Here is a 17957-nt window from a genome sequence, read left to right as displayed (position 1 = left end):
CCCACGCCCACAGCCCCCTGCCTCCCTCCAGTCCAGGAGGGGATCCTCCATAGGCCTCCCAACCCCCCCACTGCCCGCCCCCAGCCGCTCCCTGCTTCCTGTTAGCCTGAGAAGAAAGGGCAGAGGGGAAGGGTGGAGGGTAGAGGCCGGGGCCTCACGCCTCCGCTCCCTCCCCACCTCACCTGTTCTGGGAGTGGCTACATGTCTGCTAAGGCATCAGCTGCAAGATGACACCCTTCCTCCACTGCCCTGCCCGCTGGCCCGGAGCCCCTGCCCGCCCCTGCTGCCTTGGGGCTGTGCGCAGACCCCCTCCACTTCTCCTTAGCTGGCTCTCCGTGCATTTTGTGCCCCCTGGGGTCGGAACCGACCAACTTCCCTTGGCCTCGGCCCTGAACCGTCTGAGGCTTTCTGCCAAAACAGTCCAGTCATACAGGACGCGGTGGCTGGGTCAGGACACAGCTCACACACCCTCCCGTCTTGGGGCCCACAGCCTCCCCCACCCTATGGCCCTGCTGTCTCCCAGTGTAGATGGAGGGGGCTGTTTCTCCGGTGTCCTTTCCATCCCCAAAGAGACCAACATCGTCCCTTCCGGAATTCAGCAGTAGCTAAGTTACCATGGCAAAGCCTATTATCTCTCCCTAACAGGAGATGAATCAGAAGCTAAGAATAGGTCTCCAGAGTGAGTGGCTGGATGGATGGATGGATGGATGGACAGATGGATGGACAGGTGGACGGATGGATTGGTAGATAAATGAGGGCGAGAAGGGTAGATGTGTGGGGGGATAGATAGATGGATGGATGGACAGGTGAATGGATGGATGGATGGACGGATGGATGGACGGAGGGATGGACGGAGGGAGGGATGGAGGGATGGATGGACAGACAGACGGATGGATTGGTGGATAAATGGAGGGCGAGAAGGGTGGATGTGTGGGGGGACAGGTAGATGGATGGATGGAGGGATGGAGAATGGGTGAGTGGGTAGGAGAGAATAGATTCAGGGTCAGGACAGTTTTGTTTTGTTTTTTTCCCCAGACAAGATATTCCAGGGGAAATCTCAATCAGAAGCCCACCCCCAGAGGGCCCGGAGGTTTGACAGGTGGTGCTCCTTCTCTGACAGAGTGTGTAGCATGGAGCGCATAGTAGGTCCTTGTAAAGTTGAGTTGCAAGTTCAAGGCACCTGGGTTCCTGCCTGGCGGCCCCTCTCCACCTGGGCCTGGCTGATTCCAGGCGGTGGATCAGGGGGAGGGGCAGCACTGCCTCCGGCATTCCCGAGAGGCTCCTCCCTTCAGTCCGGGAAGGACCCCGAGAACCTGAGTCTAGAGACCCCCTGTCCCAGGGTGGGGGCTGGGAGGGGGCAGTAAAGGCACAAAGCACTTCGAGGACAACATGACACTTTATTATGCCTAAGCCCCCACCTGCGGACCCCAAGGCCTGGGTGCTGAGCTGGGGGAAGCAACAGGGGAGGAAGGCAGGAAGAAAGAGGAATCTGACCGGTCAGGAGCTCTGGGGGCACCCCGGTCTCCCCCACAGCTGGGATGCAGGCTGCGGGCCCCTCCTCGTGAGAACGAGATGCGAAGCAGGAACGACTCCCTCCCCTCCCTCCCCCCCCCCCCCCATCCATAAGCTTCCCTTCACGTTGGGCTGAGCTGCTGGGGCCTCCTCCTGCTCTCTCAGGGAACCCTCCCCAGCCCCTGACCCTACACCTGCCTGGCTGGGGCAGGGCCAGGCATGGGGGGCTACCACCCACACCCCACACCTTCAGCTCCTGTTTCAGGGTTCCCCGGGCCTGGATTTGTTCATCCTTCAGCCTTGGGGGCCCCCAGAGGCTGGTCTGGGCAGCGGGGTCACAGGAGGGTAAGAGGTGGGCCTGGGGGCGGGGTACAGGAGGGCTCTGGAACGTGTGGCGGGGAGGGCCTAAGGCACCCCGAGGGTGCTTGAGACAGAGACTGGCCGCACTCCTGGCTGCCCTGCCCTCTCGGGGCCAGCGTCGTGGGTGTGGGTGCCGAGGCCTCTGGGAGGCAGCTCCCTGTAGCTGAAGTATTCCACCACCTGCCTGGGCACCTCAGCCAGCACGCACTTGGCCAGCGCCGCCGGGGACGCCTTCAGAGCGGGGACAACGTGGTTACGTCACGGCTGGGGGCCCTCCAGACCCTCTTGCCACCGAGCTGCTCAAACCCCAGCGTCACCCTCTAGCGGTGGTGGAATCTGTCCCAGTGGCCGGCCAGTAAGTCGCCTGGTGGCCAGGCAAGCCTTTGTGACACCCGGAGTGTGAGTTGCCCTGCGCACAGCGCTGGCATGGGGTGACCTCGGACGGGCTCCGGGCACCGTCCTGCGTGGGGCCCCTGCGCCCCCAGGGCCCTGCCACCCCTCCAGGCACAGTCAGAGGCAGGAAGGAGGCGGGTTGTGCCCATCCCCCGTCCCGTAAAGCCCCGTGAGTGTGTCCACTGGCCATGAACTTCCTTCGTGTGTCTGTCTCACAAAGGGTCTGAAAGTGCTAGAAACTGTGTGGTGCCCTCCCAGGAGCCCACCGTGCCGCCCTCTCTCGTATGTGTAGGCTTGATGTTTTCAAAATAGGAAGGTTTCTAGCTGCTCTAAAGTGGCCGAAATCCTTTTGCTCACGACAGGAGCGGGGGAGCGGCCTGGGAGCCTGGCAGCTCCCCGGAAGGCAGGCCTGTGACCCCCACCCCTGGAAGGCAGGCCTGTGACCCCACCCCCTGAAGGCAGGCCTGTGGCACCCCCCTCCCCGGCAGGCAGGCCTGTGACGCCCCCACCAGCACTCACGCTCTTGAGCTCCCGGAAGGGAACAAACTGCACAATGTCGCGGAGCGCCGGCTCGCCCCTCGGGGAGCGCAGGATGCCCTCGTCCCCGTCCAGGGTCTGCATATCCGTGAAGTCAGCATTGCCCACCCCCACGATGATGATGGACATGGGCAGGTGGGAGGCGCGCACGATGGCCTCCCGGGTATCTGACATGTCGGTCACCACTCCGTCAGTCAGGACCAGCAGGATGTAGTATTGCTGGGGACACAGGGACAGAGTGGGCACGGGCACCCCCACCCCTTCCTCAGGCCCTTGGGGGTTGCCTGGGGGCCCTTCAGGGCCGGGTGTCCCCCCGGGGCAACCCCACGTCCCCCAGCCAGCTCTCCCCTCCCCCAGCCACCCCGAAGCCACTGCAGGCATCCCTCGCTGCTGGTTTTCAGGCTTTTCCGAGATTGTTGTTTGCTAAAGGGCGATAATCACAGCCACGATACAACTTGAGCTCATGCCCCCCTCTGTGCCCGATGCTTCTCATCTCCCAGCCCCCCCTCCCCCGGCCTCAGCCTCTTACAGATGGAGGGGCTGAGCTGGTGGAGCCTGGGTCCGAACCCAAGCCTGAGGCCGGAGAAGGAGCGACCTGATGGGGCCTCCTACACCCTGTAGGTGGCCCGGGGCCCAAGGAACAATTGAGAAAGGACAAGTCTGGTACAGCTGGGCCAGGAGCCCTGGGCGCATCTGCACAGACGGACCGGGTCTTGTTTCAAATAAAAGTCCATTTCCGTTGTTAAAAAAACAAAACAAAAACAAAACAGAACTACTAAAAATCCAGACAAGAGAAAACATAAAGGAGAGGAAAGAACCACCCGGCCCAGTGGGCGCTGGCCCTACACCACCACTTGAGGGAAGGACCAAGGGCAATCCGACGGGGGGCCCCTGCCACCCAATCCCCGCTCCCCCTCTGAGCCCCAGACCCGTGGGAGGAGTGGCCTTGTACTGGGCAGTCTCCCGGCAGGACCCAGCCCAGCCCTCAGCCCCACATAGGCGGCCCCTCCTCGGCAAAGCCCCCACGCCCTCCTCCTGCCCCCCAGCCTCGGTCCAGGGCCCCCTAAGACCTCACAGCCCCGAGCTTTGCCAGCTACTCAAACGCTGAGCTCCACCACCCGCCACCAGAACAGCAGATTTGCTCTGAGGCCCCCGAGCTTGGGGCCTTCCAGGGCTGGGCAGTGGGTGGCTGTGGCCCAGCCCCAGGAGGCTGTATCTGCCTTGGAAAGAAGGGACCCTGCTTTCCCTCAGGACGGAAAGAGAGGAGAAAATCGGGTGGTCCCAGGTCATAGCTAGCGCCTATGCACAGTATCAGCGCTGCTCTGAGAGGGGGTCTAACAGCCCACAAAACCCCGTGAAGCATCTCGGTTAAGATGCAGGCTCTGACCGAGGGGAGAAGCAGACGTGAGTGCCTCCTGGGGACATTCCTGTCACCTCGGGGGAAGTCTGAGCCCTGTTCATGGGAATCAGATGACAAGAATGTGGTGAATGCCACCAAGGGACACGGTCAGCAGAGTCCAGACAGTACGGGAAGCTGGTGGTGGGCAGAGTGGGGAGGGGAGGGGTCCACCAATCACACAAGGGGCCGTTTTAACCCTGCTCTGCCTGTGAAATTATCCAGCTAGACGTGCATATACCACCTAGGTATTTCATCCTAGGGGACCAACCTTGTCTTTCAGGGGAGACAATGCATTGTAGCTATGTTTTATCTCTCTTCTGGGCATTTATACCGATATTTGCAGACGAAGCTATGTATCTAGGACTTGCTTCAAACTAATATGGGAAGATGCCTGCTATGCGTGATTCCGGCCTGGATCCTGTGCCAGAAACGTAGTGCTAGGGAATTATAATCAGGGAAGTTAATGAAATTGGAACATATTCCACGGATTAGATAAAAGTGCAGTAGCTAAGTTACATTTCCTGAAATTGATATTTGTGCTATGATTATGTAAGAGGATACAGGGTTAGTAGAAAATACACACCAAAACACTGAGAGGTAACCGGGCAAGAGGCTGCAGACTGTGGCTTCTAGGGGCTCTGTGCCTGGGAGAGAAAGTGTAAACTGTGGGGCTTCCCCAACACAGGATGAGAGACAGTCTAGCCGGAGTCTGGACGAGGGCAAGTCACGTGGCCAGGGTAAGGCTGAGGAACAACGCAGGTCAGGAGACCGGGACACCAGGCAGATCCGGGGACCACAGGCAAATGTGGACACATGGGGAAAGGCGTGCCATGGGAAGGGGGTCTGTTTCAATGCCTTGGGCTTGGAAGCTGAGCTGCGGTTGTGCACAGAATGTCCCTGCTGCTGGGGGCGGAGGCACCAGGAGGCCAGCAGCCAACTCTCAAATGGTTTGGAAAGAAAACAATAGTAGCATACACGCATGGAGAGAGAGAGGGAAGGGGGAACCAGGTGGGAGGAAGGCAGGAAGGAAATGGAGGAAGGAAGAGGGGGGAGGGAAGGAGGGGGAGGGAGGGAAGGGGGAGAGAGAAGGAGGGGAGGGAGGGAAGAGGGGGGAGAGAAGGAGGGGGAGGGAGGGAAGGGGGGAGAGAAGGAGGGGGAGGGAGGAAAGAGGGGGGAAGGAAGGAGGGGGAGGGAGGGAAGGGGGGAGAGAAGGAGGGGGAGGGAGGGAAGAGGGAGGAGAGGAGGGGGAGGGAGGGAAGGGGGAGACAGAAGGAGGGGGAGGGAAAAAGGGGAGGGAGGGAAGAGGGGGGAGAGGAGGGGAGGGAGGGAAGAGGGGGGAGAGAAGGAGGGGGAGGGAGGGAAGGAGGGGGAGGGAAGGAAGGAAGGGGAGGGAGGGAAGGAGGAAGAGAGAAGGAGGGGGAAGGAGGGAAGAAGGGAGAGAGAAGGAGGGGGAAGGAGGGAAGAGGGAGAGAGAAGGAGGGGAGGGAGGGAAGAGGGGGGAGAGAAGAAGGGGGAGGGAGGGAAGGGGGGAGAGAAGGAGGGGGAGGGAGGAAAGAGGGGGGAAGGAAGGAGGGGGAGGGAGGGAAGGGGGAGAGAAGGAGGGGGAGGGAGGAAAGAGGGGGGAGGGAAGGAGGGGAGGGAGGGAAGGAGGGGGAGGGAAGGAAGGGGGAGAGAGAAGGAGGGGGAAGGAGGGAAGAAGGGAGAGAGAAGGAGGGGGAGGGGAGGGGGAGGGAGGGAAGAGGGGGGAGAGGAGGGGGAGAGAAGGAGGGGGAGGGAGGGAAGGAGGGGGAGGGAGGGAAGGAGGGGGAGGAAAGGAAGGGGGGAGGGAAGGAAGGGGGGAGAGGAGGAGGGAAGGAGGGGGAGAGAAGAAGGGGAGGGAGGGAAGAGGGGGGAGAGGAGGGGGAGAGAAGGAGGGGGAGGGAGGGAAGGGGGGAGAGAGAAGGAGGAGGAGGGAAGGAAGGGGGAGAGAAGGAGGGGGAGGGAGGGAAGAGGGGGGAGAGGAGGGGGAGAGAAGGAGGGGGAGGGAAGGAAGGGGGAGAGAGAAGGAGGGGGAAGTAGGGAAGAAGGGAGAGAGAAGGAGGGGGAGGGGAGGGGGAGGGAGGGAAGAGGGGGGAGAGGAGGGGGAGAGAAGGAGGGGGAGGGAGGGAAGGAGGGGGAGGGAGGGAAGGGGGAGAGAAGGAGGGGGAGGGAGGAAAGAGGGGGGAGGGAAGGAGGGGGAGGGAGGGAAGGAGGGGGAGGGAAGGAAGGGGGAGAGAGAAGGAGGGGGAAGGAGGGAAGAAGGGAGAGAGAAGGAGGGGGAGGGGAGGGGGAGGGAGGGAAGAGGGGGGAGAGGAGGGGGAGAGAAGGAGGGGGAGGGAGGGAAGGAGGGGGAGGAAGGGAAGGAGGGGGAGGAAAGGAAGGGGGGGAGGGAAGGAAGGGGGGAGAGGAGGAGGGAAGGAGGGGGAGAGAAGAAGGGGAGGGAGGGAAGAGGGGGGAGAGGAGGGGGAGAGAAGGAGGGGGAGGGAGGGAAGGGGGGAGAGGAGGGGGAGGGAGGGAAGAGGGGGGAGAGAAGGAAGGGGAGGGAGGGAAGGAGGAGGAGGAGGGAAGACCACACCCCGGCCCCAGGCCCCCCACGGCACACACCCGTTCTAAAACACCCAGCCCCCAGCGCACCACCTGCCCCAGGTACCTACGGAGGCCTCCCCAGTGCTCTCCTCGGCCGCTGCCATGCGGGCCACCTTGGAGATGACAGGGGCCACGTTGGTGGGGCCATAGAGCTGGACCCTGGGCAGGCAGTTCCGATAGGCCTCCACCACGCCCTGGATCCCTACGGGGGAAGGAGGGTGAGTCCGGCCCGGTGCACGCCGCACCCCCCCCCCCAACCCCAGGCCTGCCTCGTGCCCTTTACCTTCACACTCATCGTCCTCAGGGTTGAAGTTGATGGCAAAGTCATGGGACACCTGGGTGGGCACAGAGGGACTGTCAGCTGGGTGACCCCTCAGGACCCCCACACCCCCGCCTACGGGGGGCGGTAGGTTTGCAGCCCCCGGGACCAGCATGTGGAAAGAGCCTCGCGGAGGGAGTACCCCGGGTCAGAGGGCAGACAGGAGGCCCCAGGCTTTGAGTTGCATTAACCAAGAAGTCCCTCCCACCACGTTTTCGGGCTTAAGCCAGGTGAACTGCTATTTGCGGCTGAAGATTCCAGACTCATTCCCGTTCTCCTGACAGAGACACGGAGTTTGTGTTCAGTTCTCCAGAGGTCACTAGTGCTGGGTGACCAAGGTCAGCCTCTCTGGCCGCAAGCGCAGGGTCTCCGCAATCCGCCCACTGTCACTTAGGAGTCGGTTCCCAGCAGTGAGAGGCAGAGGCAGCAGGTGACCCAGGACAGCCTGTGCTGGGGAGAAGCAGCAGGGCCCTGGGGGCCCCCCGGCAGAAGCAAGGGGGTGGGGTCCCGGTCCCCAGGCTCCCCTACCTCATACTTGGGAGGGATCCGTGCTCCAAACCCCAGAGCAGAAAATCTCTTGTCACTGGAAAAGAAGCAGCAGTCTCACACGGGGCCCCTGACTTCCCTGAGGGCGGGGCGGGGGTGCTTTGGGGAGACGTTCACCAGAACCAGGCCAGGCTCTGATCCACCCCTGGGTGACCAGGCCCAGGCTGACACTTCCCCGAGGGGCTGGCTCTGCTCCGAGCCGCATGGGGGAAACTGAGGCACTGAGCAGTGAAGACACCCAGGCAGGGGTGGAGCCGTCTCCTCCGTCTCTGTCTTTGCTCTGGGAGCATCAGGTACCTCCTGGGGAGGCAACCAGACCCTGGGAAGCGTTGGCCTCCTGACTTGGGACCTCCGCTGTCTGCCACCCACCCCGACAGCCTTCTGTTCGTCCATGGCCTCAGTTTACTGGTCTGTAAAGTGGGACACAGATCCCCAGTGTGTGTGTGTGTGTGTGTGTGTGTGTGTGTGTGTGTGCAGGGTGAAAGCCATGTGACTGAGGCCCAGCCCCACGTCAACATATGCCGGTTTTGACCCGAGCTTCACCTCAGAGATCAGCCACGCAGGACATCAGGCCTGGCCCCTGGAGCGAGCCCCACCCACCGTGGCCCACGCACTGCCAGCCTCAGGCAGGTTCCTCTGGTCAGTGTAGAGTCATGATGACCCTCCGGGCCCAAGTCTGCGCTGGAGTCCAGGGAGGCAGGGAGGCGAGGGGCAAGTGGGGGGAAGGGGCCGCACCTGTCATCGTCCTGGGCACAGGGTGATGGGGGGGCAGGGCGGTACCTGTCATAGTCCTGGGCACAGGGCCAGTGGGGGCAGGGCCACACCTGTCATCGTCCTAGGGCCAGGGCAGTGGGGCCAGGGCCGCACCTGTTATCATCCTGGGGACAAGGCCAGTGGGGGGGGGAACAGGGACCATACCTGTCATCGTCCTGGGAACAGGGCAGTAGGGGCGGGGCCGCACCTGTCATAATCCTGAGGACAGGACAGTGGGTGTGGGGCCACACCTGTCATCATCCTGGGGACAAGGCAGTAGGGGCAGGGCCGCACCTGTCATAGTCCTGGGGACAAGGCCAGTGGCGGGGGGGGACAGGGACTGCACCTGTCATAGTCCTGGCAGATCTCTCCCACGGCCACCAGGGCCTGCAGGTACTCGTTGGGCTGGAAAGGGTTGATATAGTGCAGAGAGCAGCTGTTCCGCGGGTCACCGTTGGAGGCTGTGAAATCGATGGCCACCTGCAGAGACCCGGGCTCATGAGCCGGGGGCCCCTCTCCCACCTGGGCGGGCCTAGGCACCCAGAGCCCCCATTTGACAGGCAGGGGGAAGGGGGCGTGGGGAGCTGCTTGGTGAGGGGTGCAAACTAGAGCAGTTCCCGGGGCCCGTGGGAGGAGACTCCTGAGGTGACAGTCCCAGGGCCGGGCTCTGTGCTGGGGCAAAGGGCACCCTGGGGACAGTGGGCACTGGCGCTGAGCAGCAAGCCCGGACCCTGCCAACCCCGTCTACACAGATCCCCAGGCAGCAAGAAGCACCACGCGGGTGATTCCGGCCCACGGCCCAGGGCGTGGTCACAGAGCCCTGAGCGCCTGCAGCCAAGTGCCCTGGGCGTGGGGCGGGCTGCTGGCAAGGGACCCAGGCCATGACCAGGCACATCTCTTCTCTGCTGCCGCTCTGCCTGGGCAGGGACTGCGAGTTCAAGCCCCGGGCTGGGGTCCCCACGCGGCCCCACCGGGACGCTTCCCTCAGGCCAATCTGGCTGCCGCTGGGTGGCAAGACCCGGACCCGTGCAGCCACGAGCGAGCGGTGAGGCGACACAGAGGCACGGACGCCGGGCTCTCCCGCCCCACTGACACCCACGGCTCCGGACCAGAGCCACCGCTGTTGGGTCTCGTGGCTTCTGGCGCTGTCCCCGGCCGCCACGGGTGCCACTGCATTCTTGCCACACACGTCTTCCTGTCACTGCTCTCGTGGAGGGTGACCCCGGGCAGCTCCTGAGACCCAACTGCCCACTTCATCTGCACGGGAAGGGCCCCGAGCCCGGGCAGGGGCCTCACTGTACCCACTTCTGCACATCCGCCCCGGGCCCCGGGCCAGGCTCCGAGTTACATCCAGGGTGGGCAGGGCGCCCGGGGCTCTGCTGGTGTGGAGGGGCCCGTGCACTCACGGTGAAGTGAATCTGACAGCCGCCCATGATGTAGTCCAGGAAAGAGTGAACCCTGTAGGACTTCCAGGCAGGGAGGTCGGCAGGGCCCGCCCAGGACGCCCCACACCCTGAAACTGAGGCCGGAGCCCCGGGGACCTGCCCTTCTCCCCCAGCTCTCTGCCTGGGGCAGCCCCCCCCCACCCATTCCCCTCCTCTGTCTCCCCCTCCCGTCCATCCCTCCCACCTCCCTCCCGCACGTACTGGGGACCATCAGACCCCTGGCGTCCATCTGACAACGGGGAGATTTGCAGGGAGGGGTGCGCCCGTGCCCCGTTGCCTCTCTGTCGAGTTTAGGCGGGAGCCAGCCCCCTCCCCACTGTGGGTGAGTGGGGCGTCTGCGGGCAGGGGCCGCAGCTCACCTTCAGGTCTGCCAGGATGACCACCCCAGAGTTCTTGTAATTATGCTTCTTCTGCCTGTACTTGGCATTCACGCAGTCCCACTGGGCCTGGGGCACAGGGAGAGACAGAGACCCCCGCCCCAGAGCGCCAGTGCCCAAACCCCGCTCCAAGGGGGCAGGGAGGCCTCAAAACCCCAGCCCTGGACAGCATTTTTCCACCTGTAGCACAGTGACTGTCGTCCCTACTCTGGCCACCCGGCAGGCGTGGTCCTCGATCTCGGGGGTTTGCCGACAATAGCAATTTCTGGGGCCGACTCAGCTCAGGCTGGTGCCCTACCTGCTTCTTGAGGCTCCTCCCAGCGATCCCTTAGCAGATGGGGCAGGGCCCCACTTTCACCCTGTTTCCACCCTGTTTGGGGGGGCGGACAGGGAGGGGCCCCAGCTCACCTGGTCCTCCCCAAAGGCTTTCTGCATTTCCGCAAAGGTGGTGGAGAATTCCCCGATGAAGTCGTGCTTTCCGCGGGAGTCGTGATCCCAGACGAGGCACTGGGGAGCCCAGGCCCCTCAGGCCACCGCCCCCTCTGGGCCCCCCACCTGGACATCTCCATTCCCCTACAGCCAGGCCAGCCCCCTGCCACCCCACACCTGCCACTCCCCCTGCCACCCCCACCTTCAGAGGCCGCGTCTCCTCACAGCTGCACAGGTTGCTCAGTGACACCTTGAAAGGCTCCCACACGGGGCTGAGGTTGTCCTTCACCACCTGTGGGCCGGGGGTGGGGGGGCCGGCTCAGGTTCCAGGCAGGACTGGGGGCCCAGGACCCCTGTAGTTCTGAACCCGGTCCTTCAGGAACCACCTTCGTAACTTGTGCCACGTTCCTGGACCCCCTGGACCCCAGCTTTTTCTTTAAATAGCCTCTTTTTTTTACCCAAATTAACTTATCTCACAAGCAAATGTTCTCGGGGCGCCTGGTGGCTTAGTCGGTTGAGCGCCTGACTCTTGGTTTTGGCTCAGGTCACGGTCTTGACATGGAGCCCTTGTCGGACTCGATGCTGACAGCTCAGAGCCTGCTTGGGATTCTCTCTCCCTCCCTCTGCCTCTCCTCTGCTTGCACGTGCACACGCGCTCTCTCTCTCAAAATAAATATGCTTAAAAAAAAAAGGAAGTGCTCTCTCACTGCTGTAACTAAAATGCCATTTCACCTGTAGGCGGGGACAACAAAACACAGTTGTGAATTCTAGTGGCAGACGGCCTGGCCTGCTGGCTCCCTGATGCAAGGAGCTGGGTGCTGGGGTGAAGGCCCCCGCAGCCGTCGGGGTGCTGGGAGGACCCAGGGTGAGGGGGAGACAGGCTGGCTTCTGCCCCTCTCTTCTCATTCCTGTCCCCAAAGTTCTGCAGGGGATGTCAAGGTGCAGGGCAGGGAGTCCTCACCTCGGTCCGGTACACCAGCTGCTCACTCCCATCGTCATTGACCCGGTATAGCTCCAGGAAGGGGTCTGACTTGCTGAAGAGGTCCTGGAGGAGGGGCAGAGGCTGCGCTTGGTCCTGGAGGGGGGACGGAGGCTGCACCCCTGGAGCCTCTATCTCCTTAGCTAGGAAATGAGGGCATGACCCTTCCCAAGAGCCTCTCAGAACGATCAAACGCCTTGTCCTCCCCTCTAGAGCCTTCGCTGGCCCCCCAGCAGCTTTGTTGTAACTCCCGGGCCCCGGGCCCAGCCTCCCTCCAGCCACGTGTGCACACCCCCAGCCGGCACCCCCACCGCCCCCGCTTCTCCCCTCCAGGGGACGGCCTCTACCAGCTGAGACCCTGCTCTGGGCCCCCACCCTGTGTGAGCACCCACGGAGCCAAGCTCACGGCCAGTTCTTCCACTGTCCGGATGGTGACCGCCCTGAGCATGTGTCCCTGTCACTAAACAGGGGCCACGAGGGCCCCTGCCTCAGGAGGCACGAGCACTTACAGACGCGGCAGGAAGGGGCCCAGGGCACAGGAAAAATGGTGACGGGGTGGCCGGCCCCACGGTCTCCGCGTGCTCCTCACTCAGCAGCCCTGTGTCTGTGGCGTCAGGAGGGCAAAGCTGGGGGGGGGGGGTGGCTCGTGGCGTCGGCGGTACATGCCCTGGGCCCACGCGGGCAGCCTCCACTCACCTTGTCGTCCAGCTTCCTGGCCCGGAAGGACAGCTCCACGTAGCCATTATTCCCGGAGATGTCCTCAGCTGTCACCTGGGAGGAAAGCCGTGGCTCCAAGCTCCACAGGCCGCCAGGGGGCCCGGGGCCTCACCAGCTGCTTTCGGGGCAGGCCTCTGAGAGCCACGAGGAGAAAGGGGTGGGGTCTGCGGGGTGGAGGGGCTGGGCGGGAAGGCGGGTGGCCTCACCGTGATGGTGGACTTGCCGGCATTCCTGCCGAACCTGAGCAGCAGGGCACGGGTCACCTTCTTCTGGGCCACAATCTGGAAGTCAGAACAGCCAGGGAGGGGTCAGCTCCCATCCCCCCCAGGCACGCCGACCCGGCCCTCAGTCTCTCTGGGCAGCCCAGCTCCTCCAAATCAACGCCCCAGGGCCCCACGCCCTCCCTTGAGTCGCTCGGCCACCCGACATCCCTCTGTGTGGCCACCGCCCCTCACCCGGGACCTGGCCCTCGTGTCAGGAGGGGAGACAGGCTCAGTGAGGAGGCACCGCCTGGGGCCACAGCCCCACATGCTGGGCCAGGAACGCCCACCCAGCCCCAGCTCCCCAGCAGCTCAGGGAGGCTGTGTGGGGTGCCCCCGGTCCCTGCCCCAAGGGCAGCGAGGGGCTTCAAACAGCCCCCCCGGCCAGCAGGGGGCCGAGGGGGTTCCTGGGCGCCACACTGGACTCCCGGCTGTGGAGGTGGCAAAGGGTCGGGAGCAAGAGTGCGACCTGACTCTCCACCACCCTGTGAGGCCTCCCCGTGGGCTCCCCCTGCCCCTGCCCACCTGGGCCACCCCCTCCCCTTCACCTGGCCCTCATTTGGCTACAAGCCCCTAACGGGCGAGAGTTGACACAGGGCAGCCGTAGGCAGCCAGGGCACCTGCTCACCAGAGGGCAGCACTGAGGCAGTAGGCGCCCTGGTCTGTAGAAGAGCTCAAGGATGACAGCCCGCACCCGCCCCCCGGCCGCCCCCGCGCCCCCACCCCGCCCCACGGCTGCCAAAGTGCCCATGACTTCGTAGGGGACTCCACTCGTTGCTGGCCAACGCAGAAACACGCGCTGTCGCCATGGTGACAGCACCCCCGACGCTCATCCGTGCTCACCTGGCCCCACCTGCGGCCAGCTCCCGGAGCGGGGGCGACCGTGCAAAGTGAGCTAAGTCCAGACGGCACACGGCGTATTCCCAGCCACCCGCCCCTCGGCTCCTGCCTACCTAACGGCTTCCGAGCACACGGGAACATTGCCTGCGTGCCGGAAGGTCAAAACAGGCTAAGGGTGGGAAAGCTCTCCGCAAGCTGTGAAGGGAGGGAGGCCGTGTGGCCCCAGGTTCTCCCACTTACGGGCTGCGCTGCTACGGGCTCTCCGATCAGGAGAAGTGGGAAAGCTGCTGTGTGAACCAGTGTATGGTCAATAAGCTCTTTCTTCTTGGTCCCCTCAAACACCCACTGAAGTGCCTGATGCTTGGAGGTTCGGACAGGGGTCAGGGGCTTGCTCAAGGTCACGCAACTGGGGTTCAGGGCCACTGTCCATACCCTTGACCACTGACTGCAGCTGCCCCGAGGGCCGTGCCGGCCTCGATGGGCCTTTTCACTGTCTACAGTTTACAAGTCGGTCCCGACACGTGTGTGCTCACACATGTTTCTCTGTGTCCGTGCATGCATCCATACACGCGTCCGTGCACTCGTGCCCGTGTGTACATGCAGTCCATGCATACGTGTCAAATCCCGCTCTGCTGCTGTGCAGTGATCCGTGCTGTCATCTATAAAATGGGATGACAGGGGGCCCACCCCAGACCAGCTCCGACGCAGACGGCCATGGGGATGAGTCATGCAGACATCACGTTGGGTGCAAGAAACCGGGCACAAATGAGAACACACTGTGTGATTCATGAACAGGAAGTTCTAGAACAGGCAAAACTAGCAGGGATGTGCTGGAGAGGAGGGGTCTGTAGGGTGATATGAGCTGGTGACGGGCAGGAAGACAGGTGCCTAAACTCATCAACATCAACCCTTAAGGTCTCCGTGTTCCCCTGGATGGAAATCATGCCTCCGTAAAAAGGAAACATCTCCCATCACAGGCTGAGAGCGAAGCGTGTGGCCCGCAGCCCGGTGCCCAGGCTGTCTCAGTGGTGGCTGGCAAGCACTCTTGCCATGCGGCTAACGGAACAGCTAGTGGATGGGACATCATCTGAGGACTGCAAACTGTCCCTCTGGTGACAGCAGCCCCAGCAGGCTGGCCGGCCGGCTGCAGGGTGGAGTGGGGACATGACGTCACGGGGTGGAAGTGATCTCGTGCCACGGCAGCAAAGAAAGCGCAGAACAGTAATAGTGTACATAATTTGTGTTAAAATATATACGTATATACACACAGAGAACAAATACCCCCTCACGTTCCCACGCGAGAGTGTGAACTCGCGGACAGGCGAGGGTGCACGTCCCATGGCTTGCCTTTCACCCTTCCTGAATGTTGAATTATATGAATGTGTTACCCAGCTCAAAACTACGTATTTTTAAAACTAATAAGGAATTTTTAAGGGAAGTCACTGTGGAGACGGGCAGAGCAGGATACTTGTCCCGGAGGGAGGGACCTCCGCGGAGCCTGGAGCACCGCTGTCCCCCACCCCCCCCCCACGCCCCACCCCCAGCCCTCAGCATTAGCCCAGCTGCACCTTCCACGCTCCGGGATCTCTCTTGCCCTCCTCCCTCCCGAGGGGACGGGGCCCACCTGCCCCAAGGTGCACTCCATGCCCCCAAGGAAGTCATCCTCCTGATAGCCAAGGTCGCTGGGTCCCCGGGTGTCATAGACCTCAAAGCGCAGCTTCTGCACCTCCTCAAAGTAGTAGTCGAGCGTGAAGACCTTGGAGAACACAGGGTGCAGGCTGCTCCGGACCACTTCCGTTCTGTCCACCTGCAAGCAGCCAGTGTGGGGGCCCCACAGGAGTAGGTCCCCCCCCCCCCCGCCCGCCTCTCCCTAGCGCCCTGTGCCCGGCGCTGGCCCGCAGCCTCCGCTCACCTGCCCTCGGTGCTCCTGAAGGACTCACTTCCAGGCCGTACCCTGGGAAGTCCCCCTCCCCCACCAACCTGCACTCTAATCCTCAGGACTCCAAACCCCACATGGCTTCCGGCCACCCCTGGGCGGGGGGGGGGGGGGGGGGCACCTCCCTCCCTGAAATAAAGACCCCCACCCCTGTCCAGCCACAGGCTGCAGTCTCTGCATTTTCTCATGTCATGCCCACCACAGCCTGCTCCACCCCCGTCACAGATGGGGAAACTGAGGCTCGGAGAGGGGAAGGGTCCCGTGCAAAAGCAGTCCAATCAGGAACAGAGTTGGATCAGAATCCTGGGCTGGACAAACCCAAAATGGAGATCTCTCCCCAGCTGGGCAGGCGGGGAGACTGGGGTGGGGGGCAGAGACTCCCCCTGGGTGCCATATCTCTCCTACATCTTGGGCCCCTCTCTGTCCCCAAAGCACAGCCCAGCCTGGGGAGGGTCCCTCCAGTGTCCACAAACTCCCACGCTCTCAGATGGGGGGCCTTTGTGGGCCATCCTTTCTCAGGGACATCCGCACCCAGCAGTGCCAAGGCCAAGAAACAAAGACTAACGGGAGGCTTGGGCACAGACACCCCTCGTCCCAGATCCTCCCCAGTGTCCCCCCCCCCCCAAAGACACTGGGCTGGGCTGGGGCAGGCCCTTTGCCTCCAAGGACGAAGACGGGCAGGGTTTTGCGGCCCCAGGAGGCTGGTGGTCCAGAGACCACAAGAGACCAGGTCACGGCATCGGGGGAGCAAAAAGCAGGTCCCCAGAAGCTGGCGCCTGGAGCCTCCAGCACTGTGTCCTCACAGGTGGGGGCCCCACGGGTGTGCCTCCACCACGTCCTGCCCGCTTCCCCACCCAGGTCCTCCCCAGGGGGCGCGCTAGAGCACAGGGAGGCTTCAACCCCCAACCTCTCCAGCCCACAACCCGCCTTTCTTGGCCTTTCAAGGTGATGTGCGCACAGGAGTGGTGACTGAGACAGCGCTTTGCACAACGCACAGGGCCCTGAGCTGTTGCCACGACCTGCACACGGGGAGGGCTGGGCTGGGGGTGACTAGGGGCAGCAGGCTGGACAGGCACCCCGGTGACCCCTAGGGCCAGAAGGTATCACAGGAAGAACTGGGTCTGTGGGGAGCACAAACCAGACCCCAGCTGTCCCAGCCCGGCCACGTGCACTGCGCTGGGTCACCCGGGGCTCGGCACTCATGCTAGAGTCCGCAGGACCCTACAGGAGAGCAGGCGACTGGCTGCCCTGCAGGTGGGCCAGAGATCAATCTCTGGCTCCCTAGTGCCCCAGCCTCGGTCAGCAGCTCCCCCTAACCCAGCAGCCCTGCCCGGCCCTTGGTGCTCCCCGGTCTGCGGTCTGGGTGCCTCTGCCTGATGGGTGAGGACCTGGCAGACAAGTGTCCCTCCTGCGTGCCCCGCAGGCCGGGGGGACCCACGAGCCCAGGTCCACCCTGCGTCACCACTCGGGCCATGCCACTCACTTCTGCAGCCCCCAGGCCCTTCTGTGCCCCTTAGGAAAGCCCCCTGCCAGCACCCTCAAGCCTGGGTGCCTCACTCTTGTCCCCAAGCCCCCCAAACGGGAACCTGCTCGCAACCGCACTGGGGTGCTCCCTCTCTCTACCTGGGGGTCCTCTCAGTCGCCAGCGCCCCCCAAGTGCCGGACACCCCCTCTCTAGACCCGGTCCCCTGCCCACCGCCTCCGGTCTCCGCGTCCGCAGCTCCAGGCCCCCAGTCGCCGCTGGGCTCGGCCCGGCCGGCGCCCCTACCTGCACCCACTGATTCTGGGACCGCAGCAGCAGCAGCACGCTGGGGTCGGACTTGGTGAGCGGGTCGCGGTCCAGCAGGTGGCGGCAGCTAAGCCGCAGCTCCACCCTGGAGGCGCGGGGCGCGGGCACCGCTCCGGGGGCCGCCGCCGCCCGGCGCTCCGAGCCCGCGCTCATCTCGGGGACCCGGCGCTCGGGGACCCGGCCGGGCGCACCGAGGGGCCGCCGCGTCGGGAATGATGGCCGGGCCAGGCGTGGCCGCGCTTCCCTGCACGCCCGCACACGTGGCTCCGGCGGCCGCCACCGCGCGGGGACGGCGGGAGGGGGGCTGGGCAAGGGGGACAGAGGAGGGGGCGGCGCAAGGGACGAAGCCTGCGGGGGGGCCGGGCCGGCAGAGGATGGGGAGCCGTGGAGGGGCGGGGCGCCGGCGAGGAGGGGTCTGCGGGAGGCCAGACCCCGCCCTCAGTCCCGCAGCGGGGGTTGCCAGAGGTTCACTGGGTTCAAATTCTCGGGGTGGGGGGTGGGGATCCGGCCGAGAGGTTTGGGGTCAGGGCAGGCAGCGCCCTCCCAGACCGCGCAGGCCCTCTGGGGCGGGGGCACTCGGCTGCCTCAGGGCCGGGGAGGAGGGGTCCAGCGCTCCCCGCCTTCCTCCCCAGGAGCCCATGTCGCGGCCCCGCGGCATCTGGTGATGAATCACTGCCGTCAGCAAGCGTTTCCCCGGCACACAGTGTGTGCCCGGCACCCCCTGGGCTGGGGCTGGAAATGAAAGAACAGGTCCCCACCTTC

At 63.9% G+C, this 17957-nt stretch overlaps 1 protein-coding gene across 3 annotated transcripts; it reads right to left on the bottom strand.

Moving 5' to 3' along the window:
* Positions 1–1377: 1377 nt before the first annotated feature.
* On the bottom strand, positions 1378–17475 carry CPNE7 (copine 7). Of its 3 annotated transcripts, none has more exons than XM_045440044.1 (15): positions 17175–17472; positions 15095–15277; positions 12577–12651; positions 12350–12424; positions 11636–11719; positions 10877–10966; positions 10654–10752; positions 10228–10314; positions 9830–9889; positions 8770–8903; positions 7653–7707; positions 7089–7140; positions 6874–7007; positions 2785–3021; positions 1378–2103 (listed from the first exon to the last, which is right to left on the bottom strand). In XM_045440044.1, exons 1-15 carry the CDS (start codon positions 17346–17348, stop codon positions 1918–1920), a joined length of 1725 nt encoding a protein of 574 aa, XP_045296000.1. In that variant the 5' UTR covers positions 17349–17472; the 3' UTR covers positions 1378–1917. The 3 variants fall into 3 exon arrangements, with proteins under 3 accessions (XP_045296000.1, XP_045296001.1, XP_045296002.1); XM_045440045.1 differs by having other exon boundaries at positions 15095–15226; XM_045440046.1 differs by lacking the exon at positions 9830–9889 and having other exon boundaries at positions 17175–17475.
* Between the last annotated feature and the right edge of the window lie 482 nt (positions 17476–17957).

This window comes from Leopardus geoffroyi, chromosome E2, assembly GCF_018350155.1.
Source record: "Leopardus geoffroyi isolate Oge1 chromosome E2, O.geoffroyi_Oge1_pat1.0, whole genome shotgun sequence".
Lineage (NCBI taxonomy): Eukaryota > Metazoa > Chordata > Mammalia > Carnivora > Felidae > Leopardus > Leopardus geoffroyi.
The sequence above is the reverse complement of the archived record's forward strand: the minus strand, read 5'-3'. Positions and strand labels throughout refer to the sequence as shown.